Below are 21,257 nucleotides of genomic sequence, written 5' to 3'. Positions count from 1 at the left end.
TTTTTTTTTTTTTAAACATGAAGAAGGCTGGAAAGATAAACCTTTTATGAAAACTTGGCATACATACCTGAGTATTTCCTTTGGGTAAATTTCTAGTTTCTAGGTGACTTTTCAGTTTAATTTCCTTTTTGTCTTTTTTTCTCATTTATTATTTGAGTGTAAAATCCTTTTTGTGTTCATAATTTTGGAATATATTTAAATACATTGGATGATCAGTATAAAATCAGTGTGATTGGTATATATTGTTTGTAAGACGTCAATTTACCATTGTTTGATTTTTTTTTTCCCCCAGCTAAGGACGCCGAAAACATTAGTCTCCAAACTTTTAGGTTGTCTTCTCCCTAAGGGCTTATATGTTTAGGATTTAGGCAGTGGATTTGAGATAGTTATAAAAATTGTTAAAACTCTGAAGTTAATAATGTCTCCTGAATGCATAGAAATATTTAATACCAATTTCATTGGTTATTTTTTTTTCCAGGTGATCCATGGCAGGGGACGTGGAAGGATTCTGTTCCTCCATCCATGACACCAGTGTCTCTGCTGGGTTCAGAGCACTGTATGAGGAGGGATTGCTTCTCGATGTTACTCTGGTTATTGAAGATCATCAGTTCCAGGCCCATAAAGCACTCTTGGCCACCCAGAGTGATTACTTCAGAATTATGTTTACTGCTGACATGAGAGAACGAGATCAGGACAAAATTCATTTAAAAGGTCTAACTGCTACTGGTTTCAGCCACGTCCTTCAGTTTATGTACTATGGAACTATAGAACTGAGTATGAATACTGTTCATGAGATTCTTCAGGCTGCCATGTATGTTCAACTTATAGAAGTGGTGAAGTTCTGCTGCTCTTTTCTATTAGCGAAAATCTGCTTAGAAAACTGTGCAGAAATTATGAGACTCTTAGATGATTTTGGTGTAAACATCGAGGGAGTCAGGGAGAAGCTGGACGCCTTTCTGCTAGACAACTTTGTGCCACTCATGTCCAGGCCTGACTTCCTGTCCTATCTGAGCTTTGAAAAGCTCATGTCTTATTTGGATAATGATCATCTGAGCAGGTTCCCAGAGATAGAGCTGTACGAGGCTGTGCAGTCTTGGCTGCGGCATGATAGAAGACGCTGGAGACATACCGATACCATCATTCAGAACATCAGGTTTTGTTTGATGACCCCATCCAGTGTTTTTGAGAAGGTTAGTGCATTTGAAAGCAATAGACAGGACTCATCATTTAGTTAAGATTGTTAAAGTTGTATGTCTTTATAGATAAGATTCCCAGACTTAGGAGCTACTAAAAGGAATGAATAGTTTATAAGATTAGTTTACGTGTAAGAAACCTGATTTGTTATGCAATTAACTTTTTAAAAATACATTTTGTGAGTGAGAGGTGAACCAGGTAGGTAGTAGAATAGTTTCATTTTAAGAGTACTTTAAAAGTTGAAGTCTTAAGTATTTGATGTAAAATATTACAAGTTTGCTTTAGCTTTTCTTTTCACAAATTAAATCTGAACTGGGGTCAGGGTAGCTCTGTAAAATTACTTTAGAATTATGTAGTTAAGTAATAGGTTCTGAAATTGGCATTGAGAAAAGTTTTGCATGGTATACATTGATTCGGTTTCTTATTTCTCTGAAATGTAGTAAAGACACCTAAAATAGCTCTTGAAAACCAGTAGGCCCTAGTGTGATTGTCTTCCCTACTCTCATCTATTTTTCTCTTTTTCACTATGAATACCAACTAAATTTGACCATGAAAACATACGTTCTATGTCTAAAAACATTGCTTTGATATTTCTAAACAAGTAAACTATATAAATCTTCTGTCTACACTGATCAAACCTTACCTGTCCACATTGAACCATGTAAATAGTTCTCCCTTTTAATTAGTCTTTCTTTAAAGCAGCCTTGTCCTTTGTGCATGTAAGCATTTTCATTTTTATATCAGAGTCTTACTTGTGATCCATTCTTGCCCAAAGGAGGGAGAGCACTTTTAGTAATTGCTTAACTTAATTGGTTTCTAATCACTTGGTTACTTCTGGGGCTCTGTTTACTTCTTGCATCTTCTTTCTAGAAAGCACACTGAAAGCTTGGTCGACACCTTTCAAGTTAAATAGTTCCTTAGCTTTAGTTACCAGACCTGGTGATAAAAATATAATATCTGCAAAGGAAGATTGTTTATGGCATTTGAAAAATAAACACATTTGCACCTTTGAATAACACTGAGCAGCCTGGCATGTGTTTTTTCCTCCAAAATGTCATTAACTTATACTTTCAACAGAGAACTCAATTTTATGGGACTTTATTCTCAGAATGTACTGATACAGCAGAAATAATTGAAACTAAAGAATATATTTCTTAATTATTTTTTGTTTAGCAGTAACCAGCCTATTTATGTATACGTAAATTATTTGTCTCTGATATTTTGATTTTTTTTCCCCTACTACTGTTTTTATTGTTCTTTTTCCCTGGGGAATCTTATTTTGTCTTTATATATTGTATATAATACATTATAAATGCAAATGTTTTCCCAGGACTAGACCAAAACCCCTCCAATTTCAGTCTAGATGGAAGTACTAGTACTAGTGAAATGGAAAAGATTTCCTTGGGACAATATGATGGATAATTGGTAGAGTAAATGATTTTTTTTTTAATTTTGAGACTCACTATGTTGCCCTTGGTAGAGTGCTGTGGCATCACAGCTCACAGCAACTTCAAACTCTTGGGCTTAAGCAATTCTCTTGCCTCAGCCTCCCAAGTAGCTGGGACTACAAGCACCTGCCTATTTTTTTTTTTTTTTTGTAGTTATCGTGTTGTTTAGCAGGCTCAGGCCAGGTTCCAGCTGTGGTGTATGTGGCTGGCAGCATAACCACTGAGCTACGGACGCTGAGCCAGCAGTAAATGATTTTTAAGTGCCATGTTGCAGAGCCTTTTTATTTTAATTATCAGCTGAAGATAGACAGTAATGACAGCTAAAAGTTAATAGTTATCAGGTTGTTTTTCAAATTGTAGAAGACCTCAGTTGTACTTGCTAGTGGATTCTTTCGGCATCTATAGTGTTGGGGGTGGTTATTACCCATTAGCTAGGTATTGAGAGTTATCAGAATAAAAATGTTGCTAAGGCTTATTTTTGGAAATAATTTCTTAGGAAAAGTTAGTAAGGGCTCAGCCATAGAGAAATTGTTCAGTTTTTGTAATGTAAGGCAAATCCTTCTACTTCAGTTAAGAATACTGGTAAGATGAATGGAAGATAGTAATTCTTGGTTTGATGATGTGTGAGATTTAATGTTTGTCAGAGGTATCTGTGGCTTTCTAGATGTTGAGAAACACTTAAGTTAGGCAGATAGGAGACCTTATCTCTAGAAATAAAACTCCAGAAACTAAAATGGAAAATTTGGTTGGGAAATAAGAATTTAGACCATTTTACACTATATTGTTTTGAGCTCCTTAAAAATAAAAACCATCTATTTTTCCTGTACTCAGCACACTGCAGATCTCAAACAAGGTCATTTTAACTTCCATTATGTATGTAGAGCCCCAGAAAGGACATAGAAATAAAGAAATATTACATTCATGCTGGTCCTTTTTTAGTATTAGAATCTACATGGAGAAAAGTGTAGGCAGTTCTGATTTGTGTTTTTATCCTATTTGCCAAAATTTAGAAAAATACAATGTTGATCAACACTTATTTTTTAGCTTTTTTTTTTTTTTTTTTGAGATGGAGCCTCAAGCTATCCCCCCTGGGTAGAGTGCCATGGCATCACGCTCACAGCAACCTCCAACTCCTGGGCTCAAGTGAGTCTCCTGCCTCAGCCTCCCAAGTAGCTGGGACTACAGGCGCCCGCCACAACGCCTGGCCATTTTTTTTTTTTGGTTGCAGCCATCATTGTTGTTTGGCGGGCCCGGGCTGGGAATTTGAACCCGCCACCTTAGGTGTATGTGGCTGGCGCCTCAGCCACTTGAGCCACAGGCGCCGAGCCAATTTTTTAGCTTTAAAATGTTATAAATTTTCTATTCTGAGACTTTTGAAACATACAAAAAAACTGAAAGAATAGTAGAATCATCACCCAGAAACATAATTTAATAGACGTTAGCATTTTACCATATTTACTTTAGGTAGAGGGTGTATAGCCGTTACGTATGATTTGTTTTTTAGTAAACCATTTCACAGAAAGCTGTAGACATCATGACACTTCATCCATAACTACTTTGGCAAGCATCTTATCCCCCAAGAGTAAGGATATTGCTCTACAGAACAGTAATACAACTGCCACATCTACGGATATTAGCAACAACTTTCTTTTTTTTTTTTAGACAGTCTCACTTTGTTGCCCTCAGAGTGCTATGGCGTCACAGCTCACAGCAACCTCCAGCTCTTGGACTAGGGTGATTCACTTACCTCAGCCTCCCGAGTTGCTGGGACTACAGGTGCCCGCCACAATGCCCGGCTATTTTTGTTGCAGTTGCCACTGCTGTTTTAGCTGGCCAGGGCCCGGTTCGAACCTGTCACCCTCAGTATATGGGGCCGGCGCCCTACCCACTGAGCCTCAGCTACCACCCAACAACTTCTTTTTTTTTTCATACCATCTTTTGTTAAAAACAGACCAGCACTAACACAACCTAAGGTAACACAGACATCATGCACTGAGACAAATCCACCCAATCACAGGAGTAAAACCAACAACTTCTTAATGACATGTATGCCCAGTCCATTTTCTATTTTTTTCCGAATTGTTCCAGTAGCATCTCTTTTAAGCTGTTTTTCGTGAGCCAAGATTTAATCAAGGCTCACATTTGGTTATCGTGACTGTCTTTTAATTTAGAATTGTCTCTTTTCCCTGTTTATTATGAGGATGTTTGAACATACAAAAAAAAATTGATAATATAAGGCTTACCCATATAGTCATCAGATTCAAGAACTGTTAACATATAGATTTAATATAATAAATCTATATTTATATAGATTTTTTTTTGAGACAGTCTCAAGCTGTTGCCCTGGGTAGAGTGCAGTTGCATCACAGCTCACAGCAACCTCAAACTCCTGGGCTTAAGTGATTCTCTTGCCTCAGCCTCCCAAGTAGCTGGGACTACAGGTACCTGCCACAATGCCCGGCTGTTTTTTTGTTGCAGTTGTCATTGTTTAGCTGGCCCTGGCTGGGTTCGAACCCACCAGCCTGGGTGTATGTGGCCAGTGCCCTACCCACTGAGCTATGGGTGCCACCTTACATAGATTTTTTTTATTGAACTATTGATAAGTGGTAAACATCAAGACACCTCACTCCTAAATACTTACTATGCTTCTAAGAATAAGGACTTTTTCCTACCTCAGTATGATATCACTGTCTAAGAAAGTTAATAGTAAGACCCTAATATAATAGCTAATCCCTACTCAAATCTTCCCAATTTGTCTCCAAAATCCACTAGAATTCAGACAGGGTTTATGCATAGCTTTTGGCTATCATGTCTATCTAATCTTTCATAATCTAGAACAGTGCTCTTTTAGAGGCAGTATCTTACTGTGTTGCCCAGACTATAGTGCAGCAGCATGATCATAGGTCACTGTAACCTCAAATTCCTGGGCTAAAGCAATCCTTTTGCCTCAGCCTCCCAAGTACTTGGGACTACAGGTGCCCGCCATGATATCTGGCTAATTTTTCTGTTTTTAATAGAGATGGATCTCCATCTTGTTCTGGCTGGTCTCGAGCTCCTGAGCTCAAGTGGTCTCCCATCTCAGCCTCCTAGAGTACTAGGATTACAGGTATGAGCCACCCATGCTGGCCTAGGAATGGCTAGCTTTAAGTAGCCCCATTTGATGACTAAAATCATCAAAAATTTTATTCACATTCTTCTGAGTTGGGTTTCTTTGAGATCATAAAATCCTTCCTTTTTAAATTTAGAACACTTCCATTTAATTTATTGAGATTAAAAGTAGCTGATGTGTCAAAATTGAGAGATTATTCCTCCTTATAAAAATTGATATCTGCAACTCTAGAACTGTGTTGTTCAGCGTGGTTACCACTTGTGGCTATTGAATACTTGGAATATGGCTAGTCTGAATCGATATTTCAAAGACTGAGATGCCAAAAAGACCCAAGCATGGTGGCTCATACCTGTGATCCTAGTACTCTGGAAGGCCAAGGTGGAGGGTTATTTGAGCTCAGGAGTTCCAGACCAGCCTGAGCAAGGAATGAGACCCCATCTCTACAAAAAATGAAAAAAATTGGCTTGGCATTGTGTTGGGTGCCTGTAGTTCCAGCTACTTGGGAGGCTGACGCAGGAGGATCGTTTGAACCTAGAAGTTTGAGGTTGCCGTGAGCTATGATGACACCATTGCACTCTTGCCTGGGCGACAGAGTGAGACTATGTCAAAAAAAAAAAAAAGACTGAGTTGACAAAATGAATATAAATTGCCTCAATAATTTTTATATTGATGGTGTGTTGAAATGGTATTTTGGAAGGCAGCTATGCTCACCACTAATACCACCACCACCCATGAAACGATATTTTGGATATATTGAGTTAAATAAAACATTAAAATAAACTTTACTGTTTTACTTTTTTTTTTTTTGCAGTTTTTTGCTGGGGCTGGGTTTGAACCTGCCACCTTCAGCATATGGGGCCAGTGCCCTACTCCTTTGAGCCACAGGTGCCGCCCCCATTTTACTTTTTAAAATGTAGCTATTAGAAAATGTAGAAATAGATCTTTGGCTGGTATGTGACAGCTCAGATTATCTTTCTGTTGAACAGCACTGCTCTAGAAGTTGAGGAAGTCAGGGTGGCGCCTGTGGCTCAAGGAGTAGGGTGCCAGCCCCATATTACCAGGGTTGGTGGGTTCAAGCCCAGCCCTGGCCAAAAACTGTAAAAAAAAAAAAAAAAAGTTGAGGAAGTGAGTTGTTTATTAGACTCTCTCTAAATACAAATACAGTAAACAGCTTTTCCCACATATTTAACCCCTCTCCCAGATTCCTATCCTTTAAAAACATTAGGTGCAGTTAGTGTTAAATTAACTTGCCTACCTACTGATTTTGTGGAGTGATTGATGAAGAGCACTGTTAGTTGGGCATAGCATCTTTTTGTCAGGATCCTTTCCCTGGCATCAGGAAAATAAAAAGTAACTGTACAAAGCTTGGGGAAGGAACCCATGGAGATTTTAATTCTTCCTTTGATAGCACTAATTAGATCTGAGCAGTGGCTTCATAGTGAGGGGAAGGGGGGCATTCTATCTCTTCCCAACAAAGAACCCCCACTGATTCCAGGGATCTGCATCATGTTCTCTAGCTGTGCTGCAATCTTTGGGTTTACTCTTTTGCAGTATTTTTCCCTGTAGACCTCAACTAGATTTTCTCCTCAACTGAAGATAGACTGCCTTCGCTTTTGTACTGAATATTCTTGTGGGGCTATCACCAAGGAGGCCAAGACTTCTGGATTTCCTCACCGAGTTCCTTAGAGGCAGTGATACTATAGTAGAACCTCCATAGTTAACCGCTTCTTTAAGTTGACCTAATTTTCACAGACTGGACATGGCACTGCCCGTATGTATCAGTACAGTAGTTCCTTATGTTGAGCACCTTTGTATGTTGTGACCAGTTTGTTACAGTCCCTTGGGTGATCAACTTACAGAGGTTCTGCTGTATTTATATGAACACAGTGCATATATGCCAGGTCATGCACTAAGTGCCCCACATATCAGTAATGTCTACATGTTATCTCTATAGATAAAACTCAGAAAGGTTAGGGATTTTATTCAAGAACAAATGGCCAGACTGGAACCAAGGTCTGCTAGCTTCCCAGTTGAGGAAGAGTAGTGAGAGGACCCTAAGGTGCAGGAAGCATGATGTTAACCTGTGGCACAGCTGGGGTCATTTAGAAGTTGTTACAGAGTTGTGAAAATTCTAACCTGTTTCCATGAACAAAACATAGCCTAAGAAATTTAATAGCACTGAAAAAATGTAAAGTGTGGGAAAACTGAAATGTGTTTTTTGCACAATTCTGAGGTTTTAAAGATCTTGTTTTTTTGGCCGAGTGCAGTGGCTCATGCCTGTAATCCTAGCACTCTGGGAGGCCAAGGCGAGTGGATTGCCTCAGTTCATGGGTTCGAGACCAGCCTGAGCAAGAGCAAGACCCTGTCTCTAAAAATAGCTGGCCCTTGTGACAGGTACTGTAGTTCCAGCTACTTGGGAGGCTGAGGCAAGAGAATCACTTGAGCCCTAGCCTTTGAGGTTGCTGTGAGCTATGACGCCATGACACTCTACCGAGGGTGACAAAGTGAGACTTTATCTCCAAAAAAAAAAAAAAAAAACTATTATGTTTGACGTAGTTGTTTAAGAGTTCTTAGAATTAGTTTGATTTATAGTAGATTCCCAGTTTTAAAACTAAACTAACTACAACTTCATTTTTTACTTACACAAATGTCTGTGACATGTATTTTTTTACTAGCTCTGATGGTCTTCGCATCTGTTAAGAGATAAGGACTGACATTTGTCATTCTGAATTCCAGTGATATGAATCTAATATTACATAGTTTAAACTGTGTTTCTTTAGTCTTTTGGTTTTTAAAAAGCAATTATTGCATTATTGCAAACATTTTATGAAGTAATTGTATTATTTGGCAAAATGCATATTATACTTGACTTTTTTGTATGTTAAAAGATTTTTTTAGGGCGGCGCCTGTGTCTCAGTGAGTAGGGCACCTGCCCCATATACCGAGGGTGATGGGTTCAAACCCGGCTTCAGCCAAACTGCAACAAAAATAGCTGAGTGTTGTGGTGGGTACCTGTAGTCCCAGCTAGTCGGGAGGCTGAGGCAAGAGAATTGCCTAAGCCCAGGAGCTGGAGGTTGGTGTGAGCTGTCATACCACGGCACTCTACCGAGCGTGACAAAGTAAGACTCTGTCTCTAAAAAAAATAATAAATAAATAAATAAAAGATTTTTTTAGCAAAATCCTTAAATTCATTAAAATACCCATATGTTGATTCTTTAGTACAGTGACATTTTAGTATTTTTGAACATAGGGCATAGATACTGAAGATACTTACCCATAAGATAAGTCTCAGTATACTAATGATCCCCTTATAAGTTATATTAATATGTAAAGTACAGTATATTCATATAAAATCAATTTTTCAAAAGGAAAGAAAAAATTTATTTTAAATTTTACAAAGATAAAACATTATTTTAGCTTTGTATTTAGGATTTTGTAGCTGATTTTTCATTCAATTTTTTTTTCTTTTGGCCGGGGCTGGGTTTGAACCCACCACCTCCAGCATATGGGACTGGTGCCCTACTCCTTTGAGCCACAGGCACTGCCCTCATTGGATGTTTATTAAGGAAGCAGATTATGTAGAGAGATATTCTAGTTCAAGTAAGCTCATCATGCTTATTCCCAATATTTTATAAATAGACTCCCTAGTGTGCTTTCCCCCCAATCTATTACATGTAGTTCACTCTGTCCTCCCCAAACTGGATTTATATAACTTTTATAGAGCAAAGCCAATATTTTAAAGGGAAAAGGCCACAATATGTAGTCTTTGTGCCTTATCTAATTTTTTTTTTTTGTAGTTTTTGGCCAGGGCCGGGCTTGACCCCACCATACCCGGTATATGGGGCTAGTGCCCTACCCCTTGAGCCACAGGTGCCACCCTGCCTTATCTAGTTCCCTGAGAATATATATGGACTTAACAGATCATGTCTGGGTTTTTTTTTCTTTTTTTTGAGACAGAGCCTCAAGCTGTCGTCCAGGGTAGAGTGCCGTGACATCACATCTCACAGCAGTCTCCAATTCCTGGGCTCAAGAGATTCTCCTTCCTCTCAAGTAGCTGGGACTATAGGGGCCTGCCACAATGCCCAGCTATTTTTTGGTTGTAGCCATCATTGTTGTTTAACGGGCCCTGGCTGGATTCGAACCTGCCAGCTCAGTTGTATGTGGCTGGTGCCTTAACCTCTTGAGCCACAGGTGCCGAGCCCATGTCTAGGTTTTATAAAAGTTTATTATAAGAGTACTACAACCTTGAGATAATTTCAATAGCTGAAAGATAATTAGTGAAAATTAATCCAGTGATCAGAGTAAAGATTAATGCTTCAGAAAAGCTTTTTATTTAAAAAAAAAAAAGTGTATCTTAAGGAACAGAATTTGGCTCGGTGCCTGTGGCTCAAGTGTCTAAGGCGCCAGCCACGTACACCCAAGGTGGCGGGTTCGAATTCAGCCCAGGTGTTGTGGCCGGCCCCTGTGGTCCCAGCTACTTGGGAGGCTGAGGCAGGAGACTCGCTTGAGCCCAGGAGTTGGAGGTTGCTGTGAGCTGTGATGCCACAGCACTCTACCCAGGGGGACAGCTTGAAGCTCTGTCTCAAAAAAAAAAGAATTTGTGGCTTTAAAAGCTACATTTTAAAATAAGAATTAAATGTCCTAGATTGACCTCAAAACTGACAAACGTGAAAGATGACAAATTAACTAGCCAAAGAATATCTTATTTAGAATGTAGAGAGCTCTCAGAACTGGTCTTCACAAACTACTGATGATTTTTCATGTGTTTTCTCTATTAGCGTAGTTAATTTATATAGTATTAATAATGGCCTGTGATAAGTAAAGCTATTTATTGTTAATATAATCTTATATTTGGATGATGTGATGTTCTGGTTAAGTGAGGCACAGCCCATGTGGTAAAGAAATTGCGTGGGCAAGGCCACATCTATGTAAAGTATAGGTGCTCTTTGCCTTCCCAGAGTTTTTTCACTTAGGCACTGGAACATATTTTGACTAATCTACCACTTAACCATTGCAAAATTTCTGTCCAGCAACCAATCCATTAACTACATTGTTATCATACATAGTTTAGTGAAATACTCTTAAAAAATTTGTTTGTATCTAATAATTTCAGCTAGAGCCAGATAAATCTGGAGGAGTAAGTGAAAATTTCCCTCTAACCCTCACAGTATTAGAAGTATGTGGGAAGCATAAATAGTGCTGTATTTGAAAGTAAAAATATACTTTTTATTTTTTTTAGAGACAGAGTCTGACTTTGTCACCCTCTGTAGAGTGCTGTTGCGTCACAGCTCACAGCAACCTCCAGCTCTTGGACTTAGGCGATTCTCTTGCCTCAGCCTCCCGAGTAGCTAAGACTACAGGCACCAGCCACAATGCCCAACTATTTTGTTGTTGTTGCAGTTTGGCCAGGGCCGGGTTCTAACCCACCATCCTCGGTATATGGGGCCGGTGCCCTACTCACTGAGCCACAGGCACCGCCCAGAAAGTAAAAATATTTTTAAAAGATTATAACCTAGGTAGTGCCTATAGTTCAGTGGGTAGGGTGTTGGCCACATACACCAAGGCTGGTGGGGTGAAGCCCAGCCCAGACCAGCTAAAATCAATAATGACAACTGCAGCAACAACAACAAAAATGCTGGGCATTGTGGTGGGTACCTGTAGTCACAGCTACTTGGGAGGCTGAGGCAAGAGAATCGCTTAAGCCCAGGAGTTTGAGGTTGCTGTGAGCTACGATGCCATTGAGCACTCTAGTGAGGGTGACATAGTGAGACTGTCTCAAAAAAAAAAAAGAGATTGTAACTTATTTCAAATGTGAAATTTTGTTAGAATTTCTAATAAGCACGAATTATTTTTGAAAAAGTTGAAAATCCCCTTCAGAAATTACATGGTACTGACGCAGCTAGAACTTGAAATTGTTTAAATTAACAATCAGTTCACTTGCCCCTTGGAGTGAAAGCACAGAGATGAGCAGGATTTCTGTGGAAAGTAGGTCAGTGGGTTAAGTGTACTTTTCTGGTTAATGTCTTTTTCTACATCAGTCTCTTTTTCACCAAACTCTCCTCCCAACCCTGTGGACTTGGCTGATTATAATTAATATGTGCAATTCTTTAAAAATCACCCAATGCATTTTTCTCCTAAAGTCTTTTTTTCTCCTCTGCCTTTTATATATAGATGAAGAGTGCTCTTATTTTCTACCTTTGACTTGCCTTCATTCCAGGTTCACAGATTCCTGTAATCTAGGTGTTGACTGCTGTTAGAGCCCTGGGAACGAGTATCTTTAGGGGGTGTATTAAGCAGACAGGAACCTATTGAAAACTGAGAGTTAAAAGTTTTCAGTTTTACTGGCTGATTTTCCTTTTAAATAAAAGAGAGATGAAAACAGAAGAATAGGAGAATTGGAAATTAAAAAGGAAGACGTGGAATAGAGGTGGCTTTGTTGACATGTAAAAGGAGAAAACCTTTTTAATGAATTTGGAGAAAAGGGAAACCAAATGATAAGCACGTGTCAAAAAGGATCAGAGACATCTGGAAGTGACTGGAGGAGCAGGAAAGGAACAAGGGGGCTATTAAGATTTTAGGCTTTAAAGTTTAGTTTTCAAATTTATGTTTTATTCAGAAAATGCCACATGAGTCATAGGTGTAAGCATTACTTATTCAAAAGTTAGTTTTATTATTAAACCTGTTTTGCTTTGCTGGTCTACCATATTTATAAATAAAATATTTACATAGTTGAGAGTATTTCCATAAATAGGAAAAAGTCCCTCATAAGTTGTAGAACTTAAATCATATTAACTACATGATAGTATAATGGATAGTACAAAGATGGTCTTAATTCTTTTTAAAAATACATTATTTTCTACCTGTTAGGCTTGCACAGTGTTTGTAATAGTACTGTTAGAATTGTACCGAAATTGGAAGGAAATTAGACTTTCTAAGCACATTTTTTTTTTTTAGAGACAAAGTCTCACTTTATTGCCCTTGGTAGAGTGCTGTGGCATCACAGCTCACAGCAACCTCCAACTCCAGGGCTTAAGCAATTCTTTTGCCTCAGCTTCCCAAGTAGCTGGGACTACAGGCACCCGCCACAATGCCCAGCTTTTTTTTTTCTGTTGTTGCAGTTTGGCTGTGGCCGGGTTTGAACCCACCACCCTCAGTATATGGGGCTGGTGCCCTACCCACTGAGCCACAGGTGCTGTCCAACACATTTTTTTTTTTTGAGACAGAGTCTCACTTTGTTGCTCTAGGTAGAGAGCCGTGGTGTCACAGCTCACAGCAAACTCTTGGTTTTAAGCAATTCTCTTGCCTCTGCCTCTTAAGTAGCTGAGACTAGGCTTTTTTTTTTTTTTTTTTTAAGAGATGAAGTCTCGTCTAGCTCAGAGCTCAGGCAATCCAATGGCCTTGGTTTTCCAGAGTGCTAGGAATATAGGTGTGAGCCACCTTTCCCGGCCTCTAAGCACATTTATTTGTGAGTTAAATGATTTTTACTCTACAAGAGAAGAATTCGCTATCCCTAAACAGAAGATTTTAAGGGATAGAGAACTTTACCCAATTGTGCTGAAACTCTTATCCTGAGGGGGCCTCTGTCTCACCCATTTACCTTCACCACTTTACTTTGTTCAATGTAACGCTTTAGACTCTTGCCTCCTTGGAGAGGAGACAGTGGGTAAATTCTTACTAAAATTTGTCTTTACAATTTGGTATCTGACTATAATTGTAGTATGAGTATTATTGAAAGGATTTGTGCCATATCCCTTGTCATTAACTCAGTTTTTCAAGAGAAAGGGATTAATTAAAGGCATTTTGCACCTAGCTTTTTTTGTGATGATTTTTGTTTCACTTAAATCAATACAAGCTTTAGTTCTGAGCATAAAGACTTTTTGAATCAGGGTAAATAGTTTGCAATATAACATATAAGGATTGTTCCACATTTTATAATACTAAGATCAAAATTATGTCAGATGTAGCTGTGGTTCCCAAAGATAAGCTTTGTTTTAGCATTAAAGCCCCATGATAGTAACTGCTTTGTTTCTGGATATTTCTCTTGAGAAGATTGCATCATGGTGGAGAAGGGAGGATAACACTGAGACTCATGACTCAGTTTTCCACGCGATCCCTCCTGTACTCATCATTCTGACAGTTAGTTTAGTGGGTTTTGGATGTGGGAAGGGCCAGAGAGGTACCTGTTCATGCAACCGACCTGTTTTGTAAAGGAGGAAATAGCTAAATTGGAGGCTTATCCAAGGTCACACAGTGACTTGGGACAATGTCAAGCCTAAAACCTGGCTTGCTTTAGGGATTGCTCCCCCCCACTCCTCTCTGATAGACCAGCTAATAAAAGGCATTTTGTTTCTTTGGTTTAGTGTAAGTATATTGGATATTTAAAAATTATTTCAAAAAGTGAAACAGCTGATGATATCTCAAATCAGCTGGCTAAAAGCCTAAAATAATTTTAGACTGTAGCGAGTTTGAGCAGGTTTTAAAAATTCCATATTTTTAATCAAATAATGGTAGCAAGCTCTGTGGAAATGCCTTTTTAAATTACAATGCAAGTTCCATTTTAATTCTATCAAAATTAAGGGCAGTTTATACATACTGCTTTTAAAACTTAAGAATTTAATAAATGGATTATGTAACATGTTGACAGTGAATGAGGAAATAGGAATTTTTGCCCGATGGTCATGGCTAGCTATTATTTCTTTGACTTAATCTATATTTATAGGAACCACATTTGAAAGTAATCCTTTTTCACATTGCTCCTTTGCTAACTATATGTATATGTGCACACATAATTACATTAAAATGAATTTAGAGGAGGAAATGGCCAATTTAAATTTTCAGACAACTGTTTTTGGTTTTTTTTGAGATACTCTCACTATGTCACCCTCGGTAGAGTGCTGTGGTGTCACAGCTCACAGCAATCTCTAAGTCTTGGGCTTAAGTGATTCTCTTGCCTCAGTCTCCCAACTAGCCGGGACTACAGGCGCCCGTCACAATGCCTTACTGTTTTTTGGTTGTAGTTGTCATTGTTGTTTGGCAGGCCCTGGCTGGGTTCAAACCCGCCAGCTCTGGTGTATGTGGCTGGCGCCCTACCTGCTGAGCTACAGGCGCTGAGCCCAGACCACTGTTTTTAAGAGATAATACATACTTTGGTATTTAATATTTAGAACAAGACAAAATGCTTTTTCATAATACAATTCTTTAAAGCATCAAGGCAAGGGAAGTGATAGTGAATATATTCTTTTCAAGTTCTAAAACCAGACAGTTTTTTAATCCTGTAAAAGGAGGGGGGAAAAGTAATTCAGAACACGAAGGAAATGTCATTCTTTCCATATCTGTTTCTTTTGAGAGCACCTGGTATACAGATAGTTAAACTATTACATGAGAAATGAACAATGGGAGAAATGATTTCTCTGTAAAAACAGTGTGCCACGTTTTTCTTTTTAGGTAGTTCCCTTTATTAATGCATTTTAAATGATTCCATTCACATAGGAAAGGTTTCAGCCCTATGCCTTTTGTTTTAAAGCAGAGTATATCTGTAATTACTTCATCTGGCATTATCAGAGAGATATTAATTCCCCGTTTCTATAATGAAAGAAACTGGTTATGCTTAATGGTTTTAGAGAAAAGTCACAGCAGTAAGTAGCTCTGGGAAAAGGGCAAGGCAGATCTAGAACTAGCCTTGGCAGAAAGAAATAGCTAAATTTCTTTGGTTGGAGGGTCTTTGATGGAATATGGAATAGTCAGCTATCTCAAAGGCACAACTTCCATTATTAGGGGCTTAGAGATAGAATGAATTGGATAAAAATATGTAGCTTTGTCTTGGACTTTAACATACAGTTGAAATGACTCTTACAAAACTCTATGGAACTCAGATTTCAAAGCACAGTAGAGTGAATGGGGAGAGGACAAAGTGACTAGAAGACTGGGTATCCGACAGAAAGCTAGAAAATGAGTAGTTAAGCTTGGCCAGTTTGATGGGATCTTTTACCTGGGATTGGAAGTAGAAGGAAGAGTGTTAGAGGCCACCTGGACTAGTCCTTCATAGGGTGCTAGAACCCTTCTCCAGTGCTCTGATAATGTGGTCACACCTGGACTGCCTCCAGTGGTAGGATGCTCAGTGGCTTGGGGGAAATATGTATTCATAATTCTACTGACTACAGAAGAGAGACAGGATCTCCAAAAAAATCTATATACCCATATAGAATTGAAAAGGGGCAAGTCTCCTAAGTGCTCACCGGTGATCATACTGTTGTATGCCCATAGAGGCATTTTTTTCCTACAGATAATTGCTGACTGCAAAACAGTTCATTTTTGTTTTTTAAGCACATTATATGTACTCTTCCTAATGTCTTCTTATTTAACATTTTGAACATCTGTGTTAGTGCATATGGATTACCCTCATTCTCTTTAGTGGCTGTATATGGTATATACCAGAGTTTATTCAACCAGTGTCTTACTGATACTTGGAGTTGTTCCCAGGTTTTGTGCTCTTACAATTAATAATGCAACGAACATCTCTTATCTTGACAGTTTTAATTACAGAGCTTTTTCTTATAATGGCCTAGAATATTCCTCTTCATTTCCACTTCTTCTTGGTCCTGAAAACAGTTGCCATCTTTCTCCGGAGTCTTCTCTTAGGTTGAAACAATGCTCATCTGTTTGACCATTCTTCCTTTGGATCGCTTCACTGTCTTCCAGATGTGTCCACTTTGTCAATGTCTACTTTATGATACAGTGGTCTAACTGAACACTGTCTTCATTGTCATTTTACCTGAATGGAGAGGGTGGGATTGTGTATTCTTTTAATTCAGCCCGCAATTTTATTAGCTCCTGAGGCTGCAGTATCACATTGTTAGTTCATATTGAGGATGGAGTCAGTTAAGGCTTTGCATTTGGAGTCATGGATCCTTGGAGCACCTGATTAAAACTGTGGACATCCCACCACCCCACCATACCCCAAAATGCATTTACACACTTACTGTTGCAATTTCAGGTGGTTCATGGGTATCTTATAATGTTCTTTTCTTTACAATTAGACTTTTTTGATTACTTTGCTGAAGTCATAGATACTCTTTTTCTCTACCAGTACTATTATATCATCAAAAATTAAACAGGAAACAGGGTCACTGTTGGCATTACTCAATGAGTTTGTGCTGCCTCCTACTGTGTGGTACTTTATTTTCAAGTGCTATTTTTTTTCAAGGGTCTTCCGGTAGAGACCGGAAAATCTACGAGACAAATTCTAAAAGAGCTATAACACTTGTGCTAACTATTTTTTAACAATCCAGGATCCACTTCAGGCTAACCGGTCTGTAGTTGGGGAATCTATCTGGCTTAGTCCTCTCCCATTCATCACAGTTTCACACAGATTGCAGAAAGCAATTAAGCAGCCTTATCTGTGCAGCCTCTCAGGATCGCAGGACGTGATTTGTGAGATTGAATGACTGGAATGCAGAATAACTAGCTGGTTTTTCTTTTTTCTCAGCCATCTTGGATTTAAATTTCTTCTTAGTAATTGTATTTGATATTCAAATTGGAAAGTATAAGAAATTCTTAGCCAAGAATGAAAATAAAATAGGAGTAAGGCTGTTTCTCTTTATCATTTGTTAATATTACATTAACCACCCTGAGGCAGGGGGCTTCACTCTTTTCTCCTTTTACTTTAACTGCTAACATGCCACTTATTCCATATCTGGTACTTGGTCCCAGATTCATCGTCAGGGTTCAGCCTCATTCACTATGTTCTTATAGCTCCATTTCACTCCTTGTAATACTTGTTTTATGTGCCCATTTTTTTTTTACCATCTGTTGTAAGTGATTTCTTAACATCTGAATTCCAGAAAGCTCTCTGTGCAGCACATCAGATTTTTTAGATACTTTCCCCTCTTCTTCCCCTCATCAGTGTATTTTGCAATTATGCAGTCAGCATTATGCTTTTGAGAGCTTCCAAGCCTTCTTGAGCTTCTTTACACAATTTCTGATCTTGGAATTGATCCTAATTTTCCTTTGAAAAACTTGAAATCTGCCTATCCAATATGTGCAGCATTCTCCTTTCTTTGTTTCTTGATCTCCAAACATGGCTGCTTTCTCTAAAGCTTTCTCCGACTTGCATATTACCAATCACGTTTTACTAGTGAGGATTAGGTCTAAACTAACACTTTCTTTGATTTTTCCACTCCTTTATGAAAGCCTAAATTTTTACATAGACCAAAAACGTATCATCAGATGCATTTGTTTAAGCTGTGTGACGCTTCACAGAATCTCCGGTCAGCAGTAATAGCTAATAGCAGCTAATATTTTTTTGCACACTGCCACATGACAGGCAACATACTGAATCCTTTCCACATGGATGATCTCACTTGTCTCCTATCATAGAGTTAAGAGGCATGTGTGCAATCATTATCCCAGTAATACAATTGAAACAGGCATAGGGATGTTGAGTTATGTGTCCATGATCACTCAGCTTGTTGAGTGCCAAAGTCAGAAATTTCCTAAATTGGATTCTTAGTCACCAGACATGGTGCTTAATTACTATGCTGGACAAGATTCTATTACTTGAAAACCTGTGTAGCTCTCAGACCACTGGCTGTGCACAGTAAGCACTTAAATATTTAATTCAAGGCTTATGATTCTTGTTGATTTCCAGGCTATTATTAAGCCTTTTAGCTCCTACAAGTCAATAAGAAAAAGATGAGAAAGATGGAGAAGAAATGAATGGAAATGAAAATATGAAAAGATGCTCATTCGTAATGAAATGTCTTTTTGATGGCTTTAGGAGACCTATTTTTTGAATGTCAAGAACACTTTTTTTTTTAGAGACAGAGTCTCACTTTGTCACCCTCGGTAGAGTGCAGTGGCATCACAGCTCACAGCAACCTCCACCTCTTGGGCTTACGTGATTCTCTTGCTTCAGCCTCTCGAGTAGCTGGGACTGCAGGTGCCCACCACAACGCCTGGCTATTTTTTTTTTGTAGTTTGGCCAGGGCCCGGTTCAAACCCGCCATCTTTGGTATATGAGGCCAGTGTCCTACCCACTGAGCCACAGACACCATCAGTCAAGAACACTTTTTATGTTTATAAACATGATAAATAAAAACAAAGAAGGCAAAAATGTTTGTGAAATTCCAGAGAGAATTACTATTAACACAAGCAAGCATACATGACGTTTTTAAATTGAGATAATGCCAGAGTACTATCACATTTTAAAAAATATATTGTGAACATCATCATTCCATGTTCACTCAGTGATGTTATCTTTTTTTTTGGAGACAGAGCCTCAAGCTGTCCTACTGGGTAGAGTGCTGTGGCATCACAGCTCACAGCAACCTCCAACTCCTGGGCTCAAATGAGTCTCCTGCCCCAGCCTCCCAAGTAGCTGGGACCACAGGTGCCTGCCACAATGCCTAGCTATTTTTTTTTGCAGCTGTTATTGTTGTTTTGGCAGGCCCGGGCTGGATTCGAACCCACCATCTTAGGTGTATGTGGCTGGCGCCTTAGCCGCTTGAGCCACAGGCGCCAAGCCAAGTGATGTTATCTTTAGTAAGTGTATGGTATTCTATTGTTTCTTATAAGAGATTGAAGCTCAGGTTGTTTACTTGGTTTTTCACTTTAACTTTTTATGTGTGAAGTGAAAGTAGTAAAGTTTAAGACCTTAGATCTTTCTCATATTTTCCTTTATTATATTATTGTTTGTTTTATTGAAATTACTTATTGTTTGCTATGATTTCTTTCATAGTTGTTATTTTCCTAGAAGAATTGGACTGGATATCTAATCATTGTGATTCATATGATTGATTCTGGGTTTTTTTTGAGACAGAGTCTCACTATGTCACCCTCAGTAGAATGCTGTGTGCGGGTCATAGCTCACAGCAACCTCCAACTCTTGAGCTTAAGCAATTCTCTTGCCTCAGCCTCCCAAGTAGCTGGGACTACAGGTGCCCACCACAATGCTCAGCTATTTTTTGTTCCAGTTGTCATTGTTGTTTAGCTGGCCTGGGTTGGGTTCAAACCCGTCACCCTTGGTATATGTGGCTGGTGCTGTAACCACTGTGCTACAGGTGCTGAGCCTTTTTTTTTTGAGACAGAGTCTTTCTTATTCTGTCGCCCCAGATAGAGTGCTGTGGCATCATAGCTCACAGCAACCTCAGATTATTGGACTCAAATGATCCTCCTACCTCAGCCTCCCGAATAGCTGGGACTATAGGTGCCCACCACAACACCAGGCTATTTTTTAGAGATGGGGGGTCATGCTTTTGCGCAGGCTGATCTCGAATCTGTGAGCTCAGGCAGTCTACCTGTCTCTGCCTCCCAGAGTGCTAGGATTACAGGCATGAGCCACTGTACCCAGCCTGATTGGTTATGTTTTTTTTTTTGAGATGGAGTCTCACTTTGTTGTCCCTCAGTAGAGTGGCTTGGCATCACAGATCATAGCAACCTCAAACTCTTAGGCTTATACCAATTCTCTTGCCTCAGCCTCCCAAGTAGCTGGGACTATAGGTGCCCACCATGATGCCCAGCAATTTTTTTAAAGCTGAGTTCTTACTCTGGCTCAGGCTGGTCTCGAACTCATAAGCTCAGGCAATCCACCTGCCTCGGCCTCCCAGAGTGCTAGGATTATAGGTATGACCCACTGTGCACGACCCAATTCTCTTTATTATGAACATTATAGGGGCTTGGTGCCTGTAGCTCATTGGTTAGGGCACCAGCCACGTATGTTGAGGCTGGTGGGTTCAAGCCCTGGGCCTGCTAAACAACAACTGCAACAACAACAAAAATAGCTGGATGTTGTGGCAGGTGCCTGTAGTCCTGGCTAGTTGGGAGGCTGAGACAAGCGAATCCCTTAAGCCCAGGAGTTAAAGGTTGCTGTGAGCTGTGACATCATGGCACTCTACCGAGGGCTGCATAGTGAGACTCTGTCTCAAACAAACGAACAAAAAAGAACAATTATAGGCCATGTGTGGTGGCTCACACTTGTAATTCTAGCACTTTGGGAGGCCATGGCAGGAGGATCACCTGAAGCTAGGAGTTCAAGACCAACCTGGGCAACATAGTAAGACCCTATCTCTACAAAGAATAGAAAAATTAGCCAGGTGAGGTGGCATGTGCCTATAGAGGCTGAGACAGGAGGATTGCTTGAGCCCAGGAGTTTGAGATTGTAGTGAGCTATGATGATACCACTGTACTCTAGCCTGGGCAACAGAGCAAGACCCTGTCTCAAAAAAAAAATAACATATAAATATACTATCTTTTATTTGAGAGAGGGAGGGTCATTGAGATATTCATTGAACATGTTAAGTATTTTAATAAATAGTATGTCATTTAAAGATTTTTCTAAAGAATAATGAAAGCTGTGTTGTAACATACTGGAAATTGCATGAGCTTTCAAGTAAAATAGTCCCTTTTCAAAGTTCAGATCCTAGGTCTACTGTTTTTAGTTAATGTAAACAATTTGGGCAAGTCACTTAACGCTCTGAGCTTCAGTTTCTTTTTCTGTCTTTTTTTTTTTT

General features: G+C 39.2%; 1 protein-coding gene and 1 non-coding gene across 2 annotated transcripts in view; one reads left to right on the top strand and one right to left on the bottom strand.

Annotated features, from left to right (window-relative positions):
* The first annotated feature begins 429 nt into the window (after nucleotides 1–429).
* KLHL15 (kelch like family member 15) overlaps nucleotides 430–21,257 on the top strand; it is a 28,246-nt gene continuing 7,418 nt past the window's right edge. Inside the window, exon 1 of the mRNA XM_003791915.3 lies at nucleotides 430–1,190. Coding sequence (XP_003791963.1) covers nucleotides 486–1,190 — 705 coding nt within the window. The 5' untranslated portion in view covers nucleotides 430–485. The remainder of the gene's footprint in view (nucleotides 1,191–21,257) is intronic.
* Nucleotides 16,952–17,013, bottom strand: LOC111726020. The gene has a single exon (XR_002773923.1). It is a non-coding gene; the product is annotated as a U7 small nuclear RNA (small nuclear RNA).

Source organism: Otolemur garnettii, unplaced genomic scaffold (assembly GCF_000181295.1).
Source record: "Otolemur garnettii isolate 467f Iridium unplaced genomic scaffold, OtoGar3 scaffold00051, whole genome shotgun sequence".
In the NCBI taxonomy this organism is placed as follows: domain Eukaryota; kingdom Metazoa; phylum Chordata; class Mammalia; order Primates; family Galagidae; genus Otolemur; species Otolemur garnettii.
The sequence above is the reverse complement of the archived record's forward strand: the minus strand, read 5'-3'. Positions and strand labels throughout refer to the sequence as shown.